This window comes from Lissotriton vulgaris, chromosome 12, assembly GCF_964263255.1.
Source record: "Lissotriton vulgaris chromosome 12, aLisVul1.2, whole genome shotgun sequence".
NCBI classification, from domain to species: Eukaryota; Metazoa; Chordata; class Amphibia; order Caudata; family Salamandridae; genus Lissotriton; species Lissotriton vulgaris.
Window position 1 is genome coordinate 408,422,194 of NC_141700.1, and position 18,542 is coordinate 408,440,735.

An 18,542-nucleotide genomic window follows, 5' to 3' on the forward strand; every position below is an offset into this window, starting at 1 on the left:
ACACCACATGGAGCCGGATTACACCATCTTGATGCGGACAGGGTTACTGTTCACAGAAAAATTCTGAGTTCTGTCTGATGCATGGGAATAATTCTGAGATAAGGGATCTGCGGCTAGATAGTCAATTCCAGATAAGGCATTACTGAAGGTAATTAACTTGTTTCTTTAGATGTGAACTAATGCAATACATTTAATCTAGATATAACTAAAACTTTCATTACGTCCAATCAGCTTATCATAGTCTGTGGACCTCAAAGTAAAGGATATGCACTATCAAGTGTATTTTGATGGTTTTCTGCAGCTTTAGTTTTCTGCCACCAATAGGCTGGATTTCCTATAAGTTGAAAGGTCATCCCACAACAGGAGTGTCTACTTCTACTGCTTTGCTGGAGTACCTTTAGCAGACCTCTGCAGAGCTACCACATGGAATAACAGGGTCACGTCACCCGTCATTATTGCCAGGATGCCACAGTAAACTGCAATGCAGCAGTGGGTCAGGCAGTAGTGTACCATCTGCTTCATTGAGTTGAGCTCTATTGTATATTTTTTTACTCTTACTTTAAATGTCTCCTGTCCACCTCATCTTAGAATACATTCTAAGTTGAGAACAACTTTCTATTCAGATTCAAACATGTGGATCATTGAAAGATTCAGAACGGGAGAAAAAGCAAGTTACTTCTCTCTATACTATAGTTCTGCAGTATTGATACCTTTCATACCTTCTCTTTGATAGATCACCTTATTTGTACCTCAAACAAAATGCCTTTTCAATTCTGCTGAGAAATCTGAGGTTTGGTGTTCCTTAAGGGAAAGAGTGTTTCTTCAGTACGTTTTTGATTGGCTGAAGTTTGATTCCTAATGAAATGATGTGAATTGGTTAACAGTATCACTTGCTTAAACTATGTTGTGCAGTGCTAGTCTTATACTGCTTGACATAATTACTGTGGGCCTCCTGTCTTGGCAAAAGGTAAGATTCAAGCATTTCAATCTATGAAAGAGATCAATACTGGAGAACTACATTGTATATGTAAGTAACATGTTATTTTGTTTGTATTTGATGAGTACATCTTCCCTTTGATTCCGGAGTTTAAGAATATTCCCCAGGCATCCGGATGATTTAACATGTAGCTTTCCAGCACCAATATGTGATGTTATCTGTCTCCATCTGTGGCTCTAGCCACAACACATGATGCAATTTTTGTATAAAAGGCGCCAACTTGCTCACTTACTTTGGTCCCGTTTTTTCTGCACCTCAGGAGCTGACTCTGTGTTCCACTGATGAATTATTTCTGAGCTTCTACAGTTTCCACAGTGACTAGAACAAATGTTGTCTTTCTGGATTGAAGCCATTCTAGAAATTCAACTAGTGGATATCATATCCTCACAATATCTGCATGTGGTGTCTTGGATCTGATGCCATGGCTGCAGTCTGTGCTCCCTGATAAAACTGTAGGCCATCAGGCAACTTGAGCCCAAGTTATTCCTGGCTGAGGCCTGAAGGAACATATCGAAGCATACCGCTTTTCTTCCAGGTATGTCCCCATGAGTGCATGGTCTCCCAAGAGTTGCACCTATTCAAATATCAATGGTAACAACCCCAGCCCCTGTCCCTGTATTGGAAGTGAATGGCGATGAAACGAATATGGAGGAGAGCCCGAGTATTACCCCCTCCCAAGACGCTACAGTTTTGCCTTCTGTGCCTGAAACTAATGTGCCACTAACAGTCACAGAAGGTGATTTGGTCACTACACTGAATTTGAATCTGCCAAATAGCGATGGGATAATGTTAGTTGCTAGTGGCGAAACGGATTCTGCAGATTTTTACTCTTTAGCTGACCGATCTATGTCATCCTCAGAGGACTTAGCGGAATTGTACGCTACGTATGAGCATGGAAGATGGCCGTTTGGATGAAGGGAGTGACCATAGCAGCATGAACGCTGATTTAATGGAGAAAGAGGGCCCAGAGCATGGCACTTTACGAAAGTTACAATTAGGTGCTAAAGCTAAGGACAGTGGTGCTCAAGAAGATGTTGAGGGTACTGAAGGTGCAGCGGCTGCTTTTGATTCAGAGTGGGAGGATATTTCTCTGGGTTTGATTTATCAAACGATGATGCAACACAGATTAGACACGAGAGGACAGTTTGAGAGTACAGAACTCATGTAAGAAGCTGCACAATTCTGTTAGACGTTTGTTGAAATCACACTCTGAATTTCTGACCAGCAACGGAGGCAGAATCGCGTATTTCATCTCTAGAAGATGAGGTAGCTCAACAAAAAAAGACTATTGAAATACATATGGCCACTAAGGAGGACATCAATTGGAAACTTGTTGACATTGAGGATCGCTCTCGCAGAAACAATCTGAGATTTTTACAGATCCCTAAAGGGAAAGAGGGGTCTGATACTCGAGGGCTTATTGTCTCACCTTTAAAGAAAGCAATGCCAGATATTACTAAATGGGATTGGGACCGGGAGGTGGAGCGGGCCCATAGATTCCCATTTAAAGTAAATCAGCGTGATCAGAAGCCAAGAGCCATTTTAGCGGCTTTTAATAGCTTTCAGGCTTGTGAGGAGATATTTATTAGGGCTCGACCTGATAAAAAGTGCTGTGCTCTAGAATGTGAATTTTTTGTGAGACCTGATTTGTGTAAACAATCTGTTGAAGTACGATGGCAGCTACGGCAGCTAATATCAGAGTTTCAAGCAAAAGGGGTGCAGGCGTATCTAATGTTCCCTGCTAAATTAAAATTTATACATAGGGAACGCACAAGATTTTTTTATGACTGCCAGCGCTGCCAAAGAATTTTTGGGGTCATTGTAATCTGCAAGAGATAGAAATATTGGAATTCAATAGAATGTAGAATGTAGATAGTAAAGAGCAGACAGCATTTGCATATCCTTGCTTTTAAGCTTCGGACCATCACCGGGAGCAGAGGGATTGAGTAAGGTGTAGACTTGATTAGGGAAATCCTGAGGGGGACGACAGGGTGTTTGGGGGCAAGCTCACATCACAGGACCATAAGTCCTAAAGCCTCTATTAAGGGGGAAGGGAGGGGGAGGGTGGGTGGAATTGGAGACTGGGGTAGGGGCCGCGAGGGGGGCACTGGGGGGTGTACGGGGGTTAAAATGTGGGGAAAAAGAGTTCACAGCAAAATACATGGAGGAAATGTGAAGAATAGACCAAATAAAAAGAATGATTTAGCATCCACTTTAGCTTTAATTTTGATTTTGAATGGGTGGCTGGTAGATAGATTTGGGCAGGTAATTGATTTACAATTACAATGGCGAACAAAGGGGTAAGAATTTGTTCGATGAATGTGTCCGGGTTGAACAACTATACAAAAAGATAGAAGCTAGCTGCGGAATTTAGATGTATTTGACCAGATATATTGTGCATACAGGAAAAACACATCCCATGGTCAAAAAGGGGAATATTAAAAGAACTTGGTTTTACACTAGTGGCCACCTCTGGTCAGTCGAGTATGATAAGGGGGGTAGCTATCCTTGTTAAACAAAATTACACAAATGTTGGTCGCAAATTAGTGGATAAAAATGGACGGTGGGCTATTGTAGAGTGTAGGGTTGAAGGAAGACAGGTAACGCTTTGTACAGTATATGGAGCTAATTTGGATGACCCCGCTCCTCTGAATGAAATAAATTTAGAACTGGCTAATTTTCCACAACTAATAGTGCTTTGTAGGGATGTGAATATAAACTTATCGAATAGTGCAATACAGGATGGTTTTGGTAATTATAAAGGCCGGAAACCAAGAGTTTATAAAGCTCTTGTTAACTTATTGCAAGATCAAGGCTTAATTGATGTATGGGGATGACTCAGGGGGGAAGATAATGGGTTTACATTCTATTCACATCCACACAAAAAGCTGGTCAGACTAGACTACTTTTTTGCCCCAGAAAACATATTGGAAGGGGCAATAATTAAAACCTATCCCAGGATTACATCTGATCATTCTACGATAACGATGGAAATGCAGGGAAGGGTGAAGAATATAATGCGTTCCAATTTTTCATATGACCGAAAATTGGGATTGAATAAGGAATTCAAAACGCATATGGATAGCTGGATTCAGTCGTCTTTTTTTAGTTGCAATAAAAGGACAGCTAATGACTGTATAGTGTGGGACACACTTAAAGCGGGATTTCGGGGCGAGTGCATTAGTTTTTCAATTCGGCAGCAAAAGACTTTTAAAAAAGAGTTTGATAAGTTATATGAGCAGTTACCTAAGGCTGAGATCCTTTTAACGAGGGAAGTAGTCAGTGGTAGAAAGGAGCTATGGGAGGTTGAAAATAAGGTAGCAACGGCCAGAGCTAACATTCTTGGATTTTGGAGTACGGAGATTGCAAGAAAAATTTTAACTTCTAAAATGCAAAGTTATGAGTTTGGGGAAAAGATTGGTAGAAGGCTGGCTGTCAGACTGCGGATGAAGGAGTCAGCTAGGAACATCAATGCAATGAAAGACAGTCAGGGTGTATCTCATTCGGAGCCGCATCAAATTATTAACATATTTCAGAGGTTTTATTCTGAATTATATACGCAGGAAGGTGGGTTAGATATGGCTGTTGAATGGAGTGATAGACTGGATATAGGCTTGAAAGTCTTAGACCCTAACATTGCTGACCGACTGGACTTACCGATAACGATGTCGGAGTTAGAACTGGCAGTAAAGAGTTTGGCAGTCGGTAAAGTGGCAGGTCCTGACAGAATCCCTGCGGAAGTTTACAATGAGTTTTTCAATAACATCAAGGATGAAATGCTGAATGTAATGTTGAAGGCACAACAGGGAAGTCCTCCTAGTACCTGGTCAGAAGCGACTATTGCAGTCTTCTGCAGGAAATGTAAACCCTCGGATATGGTGGGATCTTATTGGCCAATATCCTTATTAAATGTTGATAAAATCTATTCAAAGATCTTGGCCAATCGTTTGTCTGAAGTTGTAACATCCTTAGTCTCTCTGCAACAGCACGGTTTTATACCTAAAAGAGGCACGGTAGATCATATAAACAAAGTCATTACTTTATTTGATCCTGCAGCTGTGAACAACAAGGAATTAGCGCTTTTTTTGCTTGGCGCAGAAAAGGCGTTCGACCCTGTGTGCTGGGACTACTTATGGAGACTTATGGACAAAATGGGATTTGGTAAGAAATTTATTATATCAATTAAATCTCTTTACTCTACACCAACGGCCAGGATCTCAGCTATGGGTTTACTTTCAGATTCTCTAATTATTACTAGAGGGACTCGTCAAGGGTGTCCTTGTTCTCCGTTATTGTTTGCTTTGTATATTAATCCTTTTAGAGAACTAAATCAAAATCTACTTATACCCCCCTTCATTGAATCTGATATGTTTTTTCTGTTTTCGCTTATGCGGACGACATTGCTGTGGTAACGGTTAACCCAGGCACTGCCATTCTAGAGATTGAGAGGTTTGCAAAGGATGTTGGAACTGTAACGGGGTACAAACTTAATGAATCAAAGACTCAGATCCTTTGCTCTGAAGCCTTAATATGGGAAGATGAAAGAGTGGTTAAAGAAGTTACTTACCTAGGGATACTGATTAAAGCTAATATGGTGGAACTGGTTGATTCTAATTGGAACGATGTTTATGTTAAAATCAAGGCGTCTCTTGAGAGGTGGGAACGATTGTATTTTACTATCCTTGGACGCACTAATATTATAAAAATGAATGTTCTATCTAAAGTATTATATTTGAAACTCTGAAACTCAATGGGTCCAAAACGGAACTTATGATGTTGGGTAACCTTTCCACCTCCCTTCCCAAAACCATGTGGCCCCCCTGTCTGGGTGAGGCGCCCCAACCCAAGAATGAGATTAAGAGCTTGGGAGTATGGCTGGAGCCCGACCTGACGTTCAGAGTACAAACTAAGAGAGTGGCAGGGATCTGCTATGGTTTGTTACGCTCTGTCCGAAAGGTGTTGCCTCTTCTTCCCTTCAGTTCAAGGAAACTCCTGATTCAGGGGCTTATACTGTCAAGGTTGGACTACAGCAACGCCTTGCTGCTCGGTGCCCCTGAATCAGCCATCAACACCCTCCAGCGAGTACAAAATGCGGCGGCCAGGGTTCTGACCGGCACGGCGAAAAGAACCTCGGCCAAGCCCGCTCTCAGAGCACTCCATTGGCTCCCCATCCGGGAGAGAGTTAAATTTAAGGCCCTTTCCATTGCCTTTAAGTCTCCCCAGGAAATGGGCCCCCCTATCCTCAGGGACCTTATATGCCCCTACAAGTCCTCGCGTTCCCTCCGCTCTGACGGTAGCAATTTACTGACCATCCCCAGAGTACAGAGAGCTCGCTCAGGAGGCAGGAGGTTCTCTGTGAATGTAGCCAAGACCTAGAATGATCCTCCTGCCGCTCTCCGTCTGGAACCCTGTCTCCAGAAGTTTCGGAAATCTTTAAAGACATTCCTTTTCCCTTGAGGAGTATGAGTCCGTTGTCTGAGGATCTTGGAAGCTAGCTGTGTGTATCAGCGCTGGGACGCTCTTGGGCAGCCATGCGCTTAAGAAATCTAATTTCATTTCATTTCATTCATTTCATTTCATTCATTTGTTTAGGTCAATCCCCTTGGAATTCCCCAAGCACAAGATACAGGCTTTGCAATCTTTATGTGGGAAATTTATTTGGAGCCTCGGAAAACCAAGACGAGCTATGAAGCATATGATGTTACCTACAGAGAGGGGGGGGTTAGGGGTCCCAGATTTTTTTCTATATTATATAGTTTGTTTTCTATTGAAAATGAGGATTTTGATAATAGGGGGAGCAACTGAACATATGTTTAATCATCCATCAATTTTTGAAATATTGTTAGGGCCCTGCGTGAAGCAGAGCCTATTTATTGAAATTGATGGTAGCTACTACAAGCAAACTCGATTTAAGGTTTTAGTGGGTGCTTATAAGACCTGGAGATGGCTAGTTAGAACAATGGCTATTGGGAAGTTTTCGTATTATACTCCCTTCAGAGCATCTAGGATATTGCCTATGATATTCTCGGATGGAATATCACAAAATTGGCAAAAAAAGGGGGTTAGGTGGTTGGGTGATATGTGCATGGAGGACGGCAAGTGTAAATCCTTTGAGGAGTTAAGAGAGCAGTTTTCTTTTCCCAGAACTTATTTTTTAACATTTTTGCAAATACGGGATTTTTTTGTAAGACAGAAGTTAATTCTACAAAAGAATCAAGTTGTAGAAGGGATTAATAGGCAGGTGCAAATAGGTATTCTGTATCGAATATTACTAGAGGGAAAAACAGATGATCTTGAGAAAGTAAGGGTAAAGTGGGCTAGCACTCTAGGTGATCCAATAATAGCAGTGGAAGATCTTATCTTATTGTCAAAAGAGGCATTAATGTCTGCTAATTTAAAAGCTCAATTTTTCGAAACCTTGTTTGATTTATATTATACCCCTGAACGTATGTCCAAATGGGGCGAGGGTTTTGATGGCAAATGTTTTGGATGGAAAGCTGACCACGCCGACAGTATACATATTTTTTTTTCCTGCCCTAGGCTTGCTGGATTAATAGGAGGAATTGAAAAATTAATTTCTTTAGTGCTTAATTTCCACGTAACCGCTCCCCCGCTATGCTGCTTCTGGGGAAAATTCCTATAGAGGGCTCCGTGGAAAGGTTATATCCTTATCGCCACTTTATTTTTTTTTCAATGACTGTGGCACGATTGTGTATAGCCACCGAGTGGCTTCAGGAAAAGCCGCCCCTTTATCAACAATGGCAATCAAGAATGTATAGTTTATATAAATTGAAGTGGGGGCTCTTTTCAATTACTGGATCAAGGAGGAAAAAGAAAATTGGTATGAAAATCTGGGGTGCTTTCTTAGATTATTATGAGAATTGAGAATGTATTCAAATTTAAACTCGAATTTTATTTGTTAATAATGGATTTACACAGATTTATTATTTATTTGTCTTATGGATAGTATTGATAATATTGTCTTTGGATGAATTAAGTTATTGTATACATGGTCTATTTGATGTTTTGATTTTTTACTATTTTTGATGTACTCATGTATTGCTGTGAACCAATAAATAAATGTAAAAAAAAGGGTTCCCTATTAAAAATAAAATACTAAAAACATCATAGGAAGGAAAAATCTTCCTCCTCGAGGAATTGGTTCAACTCCAGGTGCTGGGCTTTTCCATTGATTCAGATTCTGAAGCTGCTTAAGATTTAGCCTAATTGTGTACCTTGTCTGCTTTCCACACTTTGGTGGAGATCTTCTATCAGGCCATGTTTGACATCTTTAGGACCACTATAGCACACTCTGGACCCCTCCAGGCAACTTCAGCTGTAACAATACCTCCTGACTTCAATGCTATCACAAGCTCAGGGCTTTACATCTAAAGAAAAGTTGAAGAATGTGGTGCCATTTCCTCTGACTGGTGCCATCCATAACATCCAACTTAGAGATGGCTTCTTCACAATCCCCGAAAGCTGCAGCTGTAGATGTGGAGATTGAGCTGCACCAACTGGAGTCTTTGTGCTTCCGTGACAAAGTTGAAGTTGTCTTCTTGGCTGCCACAAAATACACTGCAAAATCCATTGATGTGGGTCTCTGGATAAATTTGAGTAGTGTGTGGATGATCAGGCTTAGATTTGATTGTGGCTACAGTCGAGGGTTACCTCATTGCTATGCTGCTTTCATTTATCAACTTGATCGGTCATTGTTTTGGTCCTTTTCAGTGCCACATTTCTGCAAAGATGTCCTGTGGCTAATAGAGAATCCTCCTTTCTCCTTGTCAATATACTGTAGTGAATATTGGATGCTCTGTGCAAAATAGTATTTAACCTTGGCAGTTTCGCGCTGGGCCTGTGTTAATGATACTTACCTCTTGGCAAGAGATACTCACAATGTCTCTTAGTTGCATTGTTAGCGCACAGTTTGCTAGGCCACAAAAAAAGGCCAAGCATCTTGCGTTACCTCAAGGAAAAAAAAGTCTCAAAGCAAGCAATGCATTGATCTTGGGTACCATGGCATGTTTGGATTAGGTGGAGACTTCTGTCATATTGGGATACGAACAACAGGATTTTCAGACAGGAATTTTAATAGTAACTCCTGAATATGCTCCTCGATGGGCAACACCAGTTCAGGATGCAAATTTACATTCCACTAGAGAGGTTTAAATAAAGTAGCGGGGATGGCTAGAACACTTGCCTTTTCTTCTCTGTCCAAGTGGTTCCACCATCAGTACTGTTAATTTACGGGAGGCAGCTATAGCTATACATTACATACAGCAGCAACAACAAAGTTGCACCATTTGTTTTGCCCCTACAGCTGTAAAGGTTTATGTAGAGGAAGGTAAGGATACCCTTAGTTCTCCTTTATCACCACAACTCCAGAACCTCAGTATTCTCCCAGAATGCAATGTTATTGGGGGGGAGGGGGGAGTAGTTGCGTTCTGCCTGCAATGGCAAGAAATAACTTCAGACCAGTGGGTCTTTAAGATAGTATGAAAGAGTATGCTACACCGTTGCTGACGAAGGAACCCAAACTTTATCCCTCTTACATCTCCAAATAAACATCTTGAAGATTAGGTTTGGTCGCTTGTGGACAAAGGATTGATACTGGAAGTCTCGTCCTCGGTAGGGGGTTCTACTCTAAAGAATCCAATCCCGTAGTTGGGGACATTCCTCTATTTCATCTTAGAGCTTGTAGTCGTAATCCGAAATTGATGTGTAGTTTGCTCAGCTGCATGTTGTTGGTAATTTAAATTTGGAAAAAAATTGGATGATGTATACAAAAAATGTTGCTAATGTCCCTCCGCTGGGAAGAGAATACTTTTTTCAGCACCAGATGCATCACTAGGGCTTGCCTGCTTTGAAATCCAGATGCCATCTTGTGGGCTCTTTCCTTCGCTATGAATTAGTGGCTACTCCCATCTCTATGATGACCGTTGCCTCCTGCAGGATCAGATTGCGGACCAACTGTTACTCTTTGATTGATTTACCATCTATCAGAGTGTATCGATTCACTAAGGTAGGAGAAGGGCCTGGCTTGACGTTATCCAGAATGTAGATTTTCACAGTCCAGAGAATTGGCAGTTTCTCTGCTAAATATGGTGAAGAACAAATGTATTATCCAGGCGCAAAAATGTTCTTATAATATTTCTTCTGATTTGCAGATGGAAGAAGAGTTTTTTAATCCAGACTATACAGAAGTGGATCGTGTGTTAGAAGTATCATTTTGCGAAGATAATGATACTGGGGAGGTAAGACAATGATTACATGTATTTAGAACAAGCTGTTATCGAAGAGGCTGTTGCTAATTTTAACATAGAAAAACTTTTTTCTTTAGTCAGTCATCAATTTAATAGTTTGATAAGTTACAACCAAATTGTAATGGGGACAACCTACTTTGTACTTTAATGGAAAATAATACTTTTTATTGTCCCTTTCACTTCTGTCACTATAGAGCTCCGACTGCTTCTCATTGAGGCAGGGTCATACCCATCTGCCGCTTCCATGGTGCAGTAAGGCTGTGATCTAGAAATATTTGTGGCTCATGTGATCAAATGGTGTGTTGAAGAAATGAGGGTAAATAAAAAGATATAGCACATGCAGGAAGTGATGGAGATTGAACACAGGACATGGGGACTTGGAGATAGATAACGTACGAAAGAACAAATAGGAGATGTCAATATTAGATGTATAGGAAAGAGAGCAGATGAGATCTACTTGAGAGCGTGGAGGGTGAATGCAGAGAAATTAAAGGGAGGGACAATACAGTTTCACTTGAGAGGTTGAACAACATAGTAGTCGAGCTCTTGGTAGTTGTGCTGGTTCACAGATGGACAATTCCTTCCAAAATGTGGCACACAGATGTATACAACTAAATAATTGTCCCTTTTTTTTTTGCAGTCTGTTACGTACTACTTAGTTAAATGGTGTTCATTGCCCTACGAAGATAGTACATGGGAACTAAAAGAAGATGTTGACCAAAGTAAAATAGATGAATTTGAACAACTGCAAGCTTACAGGCCTGACCCAAGACGTGTGGTAAGATGATGCTTACTTGTTTTCTGTTTGATATATCTGGATTCTTAGTAGAGTGTTTCCAACCACAAACTGCTATTTCAGGGAAGTTCAGCAATAATAATGTAATGTTACAATGACAACACATGCTCTTTGCTACTTTTCTGAGGGTTTACAAAGGTCTGCTAGTGGTAAAATGTTCTGCAATGTGATGATTGTCGTGATCTTTGAAAGCTTGAATGCGAAATGAGCAAGCTAGCATGTTTGCTTGGCCAATGTTGTTTTGTGTGGGTTGGGCTATCTTGCTTTGCATGTTTGTGTACATGTGCGACACTTTTAATCTAGCAAAAAGATGCACCTCTCAGCTGAATCCTTCTTCAAATGTTAATTAAATGACATCTTTGCTAGTTATACCAGATCCTGTAGTTCCTATGCATTGACAAATCCACTAATTTAATTGAGATGGTGATAAAGTAGCCCTAACTGAATAATAGCAAGGAGTTGCAACTTGAAATAAAGTCTCAAATTGACAGACATGGTGCCATAAACATTGTTATAGCATCTTTGATCTCACTTTTCGTTAGTGGTTTGATCTTTTTACATTTGTCACTTTACTCTGTCTTTATTGGATATCTGTGTATTCCTGACTATTTTCTCTTCCACAACCACCTTCATAGGTAACTAGCTGGATCTGAATTTTGTCAGTAATACAAACCCACTGGTGACGGGTAAAGATTCTGCTGCAGTGTCTTAAATTTAAAAGTGCCTTAGACTGATATGTATTTTGTATAAATTATTGGCAGGGGTTGGGTAAAGATGTCCTATTTAGTGTTTAGATTAGGGGCAGAAAAGTTCATTATAAAGCAGTTTTTAAATAAAATGGATTTGGCTTTCAGAATGGTTTGGATTTTCTTTCTACTAAGCTTCCCGAAGAGGCAGTAATTTCTCAGATGTTCTACTTACTGCATATTGTCTGGTACTGGATCCTTAAAAGTCTTCACTATTTATAAATGTGTTAATTAAGAAAACCTCGACTGCATTCAAAATAAAACGTCCCTTTCCTATGTGTATCCATTTAAACCCCTTGGGACGTCTGCCAAGCGTAGCTGCAGCTTTGACAATCTCTCTGAAAAAGGAGCTTTATGAACCGAGTGAGGGTTAGGGCTAAGTAAAGAGCCAGGTCATCAGTTTCTTGAGGACTTCAATAACTGAGAATGAGGCTCTAATGTGCATGGCAGGATGTTCCAGGTTTTTAGATGCAAGGTAGGAGAAGGCACAACTTCCGGAACTAGGGAGCTGAGGTGTTTGATTGCTTTGTGGAAATGTATGCTGTTGTCAAAATACTTGGGGCCAATTTTTTTGTGGGACTTTGTATTTCTACATGAGGAGTTTGGCGAGTACTTCTTTGGATATTATATGCCAGTGGAGCTCTACGAGGTGTGGGTGAATGTGATGTGAAGGTGATGTGAAGGTGATGTGAAGGTGATGTGAAGGTGATGTGAATGGGAGGTTGTGGGTGAGCCTGACCATGGAGTTATGTACAGTCTGGAGTCTTCTGGTCAGTTGAATGTTTCCAGCATAGAGTGAGTTACCTCAGTCTTTCTTTCTGGTGTTGAGTGCCTGGGTGAAGGTTCTGCGAGTTTTAGTGGGGAGCCATTTGAAGATCTTCTTGAAGATCTTGAGTGAGTGGATGCAGGGGACTGTTCACTTGGCTGGACCGGGTGAGTTGGTTGTCGAACACTATTCCGGGAGGAATGTGGATCAGAGTTCTGCGAGCCAGCAGGTGGAGTCCCATAGTCAGGTGTATTTCCTGAAGATTATCACTTTCGTCTTGTCTGTGTTGAGCCTGAGGGAGTTTGTTTTCATCCATCAGTCATTCGAGTAGTTGGTTGTGATAAGTCGTTCTGGATGGCTGCGGTTTAGTTCTTTGATGAAGGCATGGTGAGAGCAGGGGTTCTAGGTTGCAAGTGTGTATGTACTGCATTGTCGTTTCAGTTACTTGTATGGGGACAGTGGGCCCGGTGGTCAGGGTGTTCTTCTCAGATGGTGAAGCTAGAGATGGACAGACGGGCTGTCATTTTTTAGGTCTCGCCTATGCAGCTCACATGCTCTGCAAAGGTAAAAAGACCTTTTGGGATTGCGTTGGTTTTTCGACCAAGCGCGCGTTCCATTGCCTTCAATGGCAACGCGTGCACGTCAGGAGATTCATTTGCGGGATAGAGCGCCACCATTTGGTAGCAATTATCGCTCCTGCAAGTGAATCTCGCAGCTCCCCTCCTCCCCCCTGCTGCCGCGCGTGCCTCCCCTGCAGCCTGCCGTGCTTGTGCTTGCTAAGATTCTGAGCAGGAAAGTTTTAAAGGCATTTGAGAAAAAGGGTATTTGAATTGTTAGCTGGGCTGTTCAAGTAAGTGTTCTGTATCGTGCTGTGTTTCCTCAAGCTGACAAAACAAGAATTATGGCGGCGCAGACTGATTTCCCAGAACAAAGGTCATCACAAGAGGTTAGCCCACATTGTTTTTTCAGTCATCGGTTTTTGGGCATCTTGTTTTTATGCTGCAGCCTACTCATTGCATTTCTGTTCGTCCTGAACCGAGTGAAATACGCTGCTTCAAAAAGGACACTTTATTCGCTCATTTACAGAGTGCGCTTTTTAATGTTCGAATTCACAATCAAATTATTTCCCATAGAACCAGCAGCACAAAACCGTGAGACGACAACAACGTCACGTGTCCCTGCGTTGCTGCTACAAAAAGAATAACTTCTACAACGTGCCAAATGCATTAGTTTCTCTGCAGCAGCACAGCGGTTTTCAGGTTTCTGTTTAATCTGTGTGCAGGGTTCATACTTTTTTACTCGTTGTCTAGGTGCATAGAGAGAGTTTCCAGTGGCGTAACCAGAGTGACAAAGCATCTCCACAGATAGAGGTGGTGGGCAGGGGTCTGAGATTAGCCTTCTAGACTAGCAAAGGCCCCACCCCTGCTCTCCCCCCACTCTCTCCCCCCTCCCGCATTGCCAGGGGTTGCATTTGTTACCAGTTATAACATCCCAATACCCACTGAAATCTTGGTTCAAGGCGTGTTCTGCCTGTCCACCACACAACAACAGCGCCATGATTTTGGCAGAGTTTGGGAATTGTATGGGTGTGGATTCTGTTCTAAAACAGATAACCCGTTCAAGCCCTTAGAGATATGTCATGTCCCCCATTATTACAGCAGTGACGGTGTACACAATGGAAGAGTAGCTGTTCGTATGTTAGGTGCTATTGTCTTTAGTTTTAGCCTGAGCCTTTGTGAAACCTCAAGATGGCTATGTACTGGAAAGAGGTGTTTCTTGCCACAAAGCGTGTGTTTTTTCCTATTCAGTGCTTATGCTTTTCATACACCCTCTGTTGGAGATCCCTCCTCTATTTGTACAGAAAGAAAACTATTGCCACAGCCTGGCCAGGCAAAACATGTTATGTTAAAGGCACTCCAAACCCTTCGGGTCAAGTTCGCGCTATATAAATCTGCATAAAAAAATTAATTAAAAAAAGTAACAGTACATCAGCATTTCCATAGCTCCTTCTACCGTTAATATTGCATTAGTGATTTCGTAATCTGAGGTGTGGCTTCTCATGTCCGACTACACACACATGAATGGACTGTAAGGAGTTCACCTTGGAATATGCATGGGAGCACCTGCTCTGCCCTCCCAGCATTGCCCCGACCGACCTGTGGATGTGATTCAGTCGGTCCTGTTTCAGGATCCTGCTTGCCTCGGGACCATGGACCGCCGCGTGGGTGCTGTCTAACTTGCCTGTTGGACTTGTTTGTGCCCTTTGAAGGGAGCAGGTAATGACTGCACTTAACATGGGGGGCATGCTTTTCTCATCAGTGGCCCGCATTGACATGCGTGCATGTTTTCCGGCTCTTCAAAGTGTGTGTGTGTGTGTGTGGGTGGGGGGTGCGGCTACAGAATAGGGCAAGGGGTGGCTTTCAAGGCCCTGAGAGGTTGCGCAAAAGTTGATTTTCCATCCTTCACTGTGAGGGCTCATCTAGTTCAGAACTGAGAAATAAATGTATTTTCCTGCACGGATCGTACGGGATGGTGCATCAAACAGACCCCACAGGGATGCCTATTAAGTCTGGACAGCGCCCCTTCCACCCAATCAGTGTGCCAGCATTACTGGCCAGGGCGAAACCTGGACTCACAAAAGCCTTTCAAGGAGGAAGGTTTGGGTTTTTACCGCTCAAGGGCATTTCCCAGCATCTTTGTATTCCTCTTATCCGTACAAATAAATTCATTAACTTCCTTTGTGTTCACTGCTATACAGATGCCATGCGATTGCAGGAATGAAATAGCATCTGATAACATGGGCTGAAAAGAACAATGTAGCGGGAGCTGATGTCTTCACAAACGTTGTGCAAAAATGCTTCGCCTTCCACAGCCCTCCACCCCTGTGTCCACTTTTGGTGGTAGTAGCCCACACACCCATACATTACATTGATCCCTAGGAGGTACATCACGATTACTAACACAGCCCCCGCAGTGATCCTCAGTGCGCAGGGTTTGCGGGGTGAGCCTCTGCCCGGGTGTAGCCTTACTCGCAGGGACTAGACCTCATTTGGGTCACAGACTGCAGAGCAAGAGCGGCAGGTATCTGCTCAACCCTCTCAACGCCTCAGGTCACCCTAAACCCAACCAATAACTGGGCGTGTCGATTAAATCTCACACACACATGGGGTGACTAATTTGTCCCTTTAGACGCCTCTACCATTAATCTGTGTAGTTACCGGAGTATGATGTTATAGCTTTGCTTAGCGCTTTTAATCATTTTTATGGCAGCAGTATCCTGTCTTCATGTTTGCACTCCACACAATACCACTCAGTGCCACATAATTATATACTACATAATTACACTGCACTCAATATAACATACAATCCCCATAATGCCACTCAGTGCCACATAATTACACGCCACATAAGTACACTCTACTCAATGCAACTTAAATACACGCCACATAATACCACTCAGTACAACATATTTACACACAACATAATTACTCTATTCAATGAAACATAAATACACTCCACATAATAACACTGTGCCACATAATTACACACCACATAATTACACTGTACTCGATGCAACATAAATGCACCTCAAATAATACCACTGTGTGACAGTTACAGCTGCATAATTACACTCTACTCAATGCATCAAATGCACCCCACCTACCACTCAGATTCACGTAATTACAAGCCACATAATTAAACTCTACTCAATGCAACATAAATACACTCCACATATTACCACTGAGTGCCACATAATTACACACCACATACCACTCAACTTAATGCCACATAAATACACTCCATATAATTCCGCTCAGTGCCACATAATTACATGATACATATTTACACTCTACTCAATGCAACATAAATAAACTCAACATAATACCACTCAGTACCACATAATTACACGTCACATAAATACACTCTGTTCAATGCAACATAAATACACTCCACACAATACCACTCAGTGTGACAGTTACACACCACATAAATATACTCTACTCAATGCAACATAAATACATTCAACATACCACTCAGTACCACATAATTACACACCACATAATTACTTCTACTCAATGCAACATCCACTCCACATAATACCACTCAGTGCCACATATTTGCACGCCACATAATTGCACTGTACTCAATGCAACATAAATACTCGCCACATAAATGCACTCTATACCACATACCACCAATTAACATAAATGCACCCCACACATTGACCCAATTTCACTGAGCCTAATTTCATTCAACACCACAGTTCCAGGCCACACAATTCAACTCCACACATTTCCAATACACGCCGCATAATTACACACCAAACAACATATTTCAACTCCACAACGTACCTCCAATCCACTCCATATAGTGTCACCACCTAAGCACTAAACCTCATTCACCACCACCATTTTGCATCAGTGCACCACCTAAGCATCACGTCCGTCTGCCCTTGGAATCTGGCATCTGTTAATTATCCCCGAGTGTCCATCCGCTGCTTGTGTTCTACTTAATTTACTGTTTTCCAACCTCCACGCCCCTGTTATTTATGTCTTGCTCCCCCATAAGAAAAAATTATAGCAAGCATGAGAACAGGCAGGAAGAAGTTGCCAGCAGTGCATATACAAAAAAACTAGAAGACATTTTTTATGTTTAAATCTTTTTTAATCAGGTTTTTCAGTTGTATATAATGTCGTCTTCGTTTATATGAAGGTAACAAACATTTTCAACACTTTTTATTATAACTTTTCAACATAATGCACAGCAGCCACAATGCTCTACAACATAGCCAAAAGTTCTGGCTAAACACATAAGGTCCCAAAGGCGAGACCTATTGGCTATGCCAATGCTTGTTTTTTTACTTGGATTCTGCTGATCTGGTTGTTAAAAAATCGTAACAGCTAAGTACAAAGGTCTTGAGAGAGTGCTACTCTGTGGGAGTGTGCTGCTGTAGAGTTGAAGTCTCATTGTGGAAAAGATTCCTTTGAGCTGCTGGTGCTGCTTTCGATGTGGATGGTGAGTAATAGTGTTTCTGATTTGCTGTTGTTAGTGTCTGTTGACAAATTTGTAGGTGCTGTTGTCGATGTCTTTCTGACTTTGTCTCCATCTACGTTCCAAGTTGCTTGCAGTGGAGTTTGCAATTCTGTTTACCAAACTTGCTTTTTGTCTTGCTCTCATGGCTTTGTTGGCTTTGGTAGGGTACCTGGACAGGTGGTGATCCTGGCGTTGAAGTTAGAGATGGATTTGGGCATGTTGTGTAGAGCCGGTGGTGTACATTTGTAAGACCAGGATACTTCTGAGATCTTGTTCTAATCCCGTTGTGAAGCTTTGATGATACAGTTTCTGCAGTGAGTATGCTGAAGTTGATGAGGGTATTGTTGGACCATATGGTCGGACCAGGTGGTCATTGAGGGCTTATGTACTGTGATGAGTATACTTTTGAAGATGGGGTACAGTACGTGCTCATATTGTAAAAGAATGAGTGCTGGTGCCCAAGGATCTGTTCAGAAACCTGTGACTGGTGCATTTAAATGCCGGTGTGGCAAATACCAAGGATGCGCAGTCCCAAATCTATCTCCTGCCTTTTTAATTCACTATCAGACACTCTGCTTCTTTATCTTATTCTTGCAAGTTCCTGCTTTCTCCCTTGATGAAGGTTTTGCCGCCTTTCTCTTCCCTTGTTTCCTTTTTTAAAAACAAATTCCCTATTGCTCTCTATCAAAGTCTCATGAGGAAAAATAAACGTTGGTTCTGCTGGGTGAGTCTGAGGTTAAGCAGGTACCCGAGGAGGTTGGTTGTGTTGGAATTGGTGAGGTCAAAGCCTGACGCACAACACAACTGTGTTGTTCTGTCTGAACTAGCAAACCACTGTACGGTCGAAACAGCTATGCCGGAAAGTCTTTCACATTTGGGACTGGACTGGAGGCAACAAAATCAGGCTGTCAGCAGCTTATTTGGCCAGGACAGAGAT

General features: G+C 41.9%; 1 protein-coding gene across 5 annotated transcripts in view; it reads left to right on the forward strand.

Moving 5' to 3' along the window:
• The window catches only part of CHD9 (chromodomain helicase DNA binding protein 9), a 2,197,083-nt gene that overhangs the window by 700,197 nt on the left and 1,478,344 nt on the right, over positions 1-18,542 (forward strand). For all 5 annotated transcript variants that reach the window (XM_086945174.1, XM_086945175.1, XM_086945176.1 and 2 more), the window contains 2 exons: positions 10,168-10,254; positions 10,904-11,041. In XM_086945174.1, the coding sequence (XP_086801300.1) occupies positions 10,168-10,254; positions 10,904-11,041 (225 nt within the window). The remainder of the gene's footprint in view (positions 1-10,167; positions 10,255-10,903; positions 11,042-18,542) is intronic.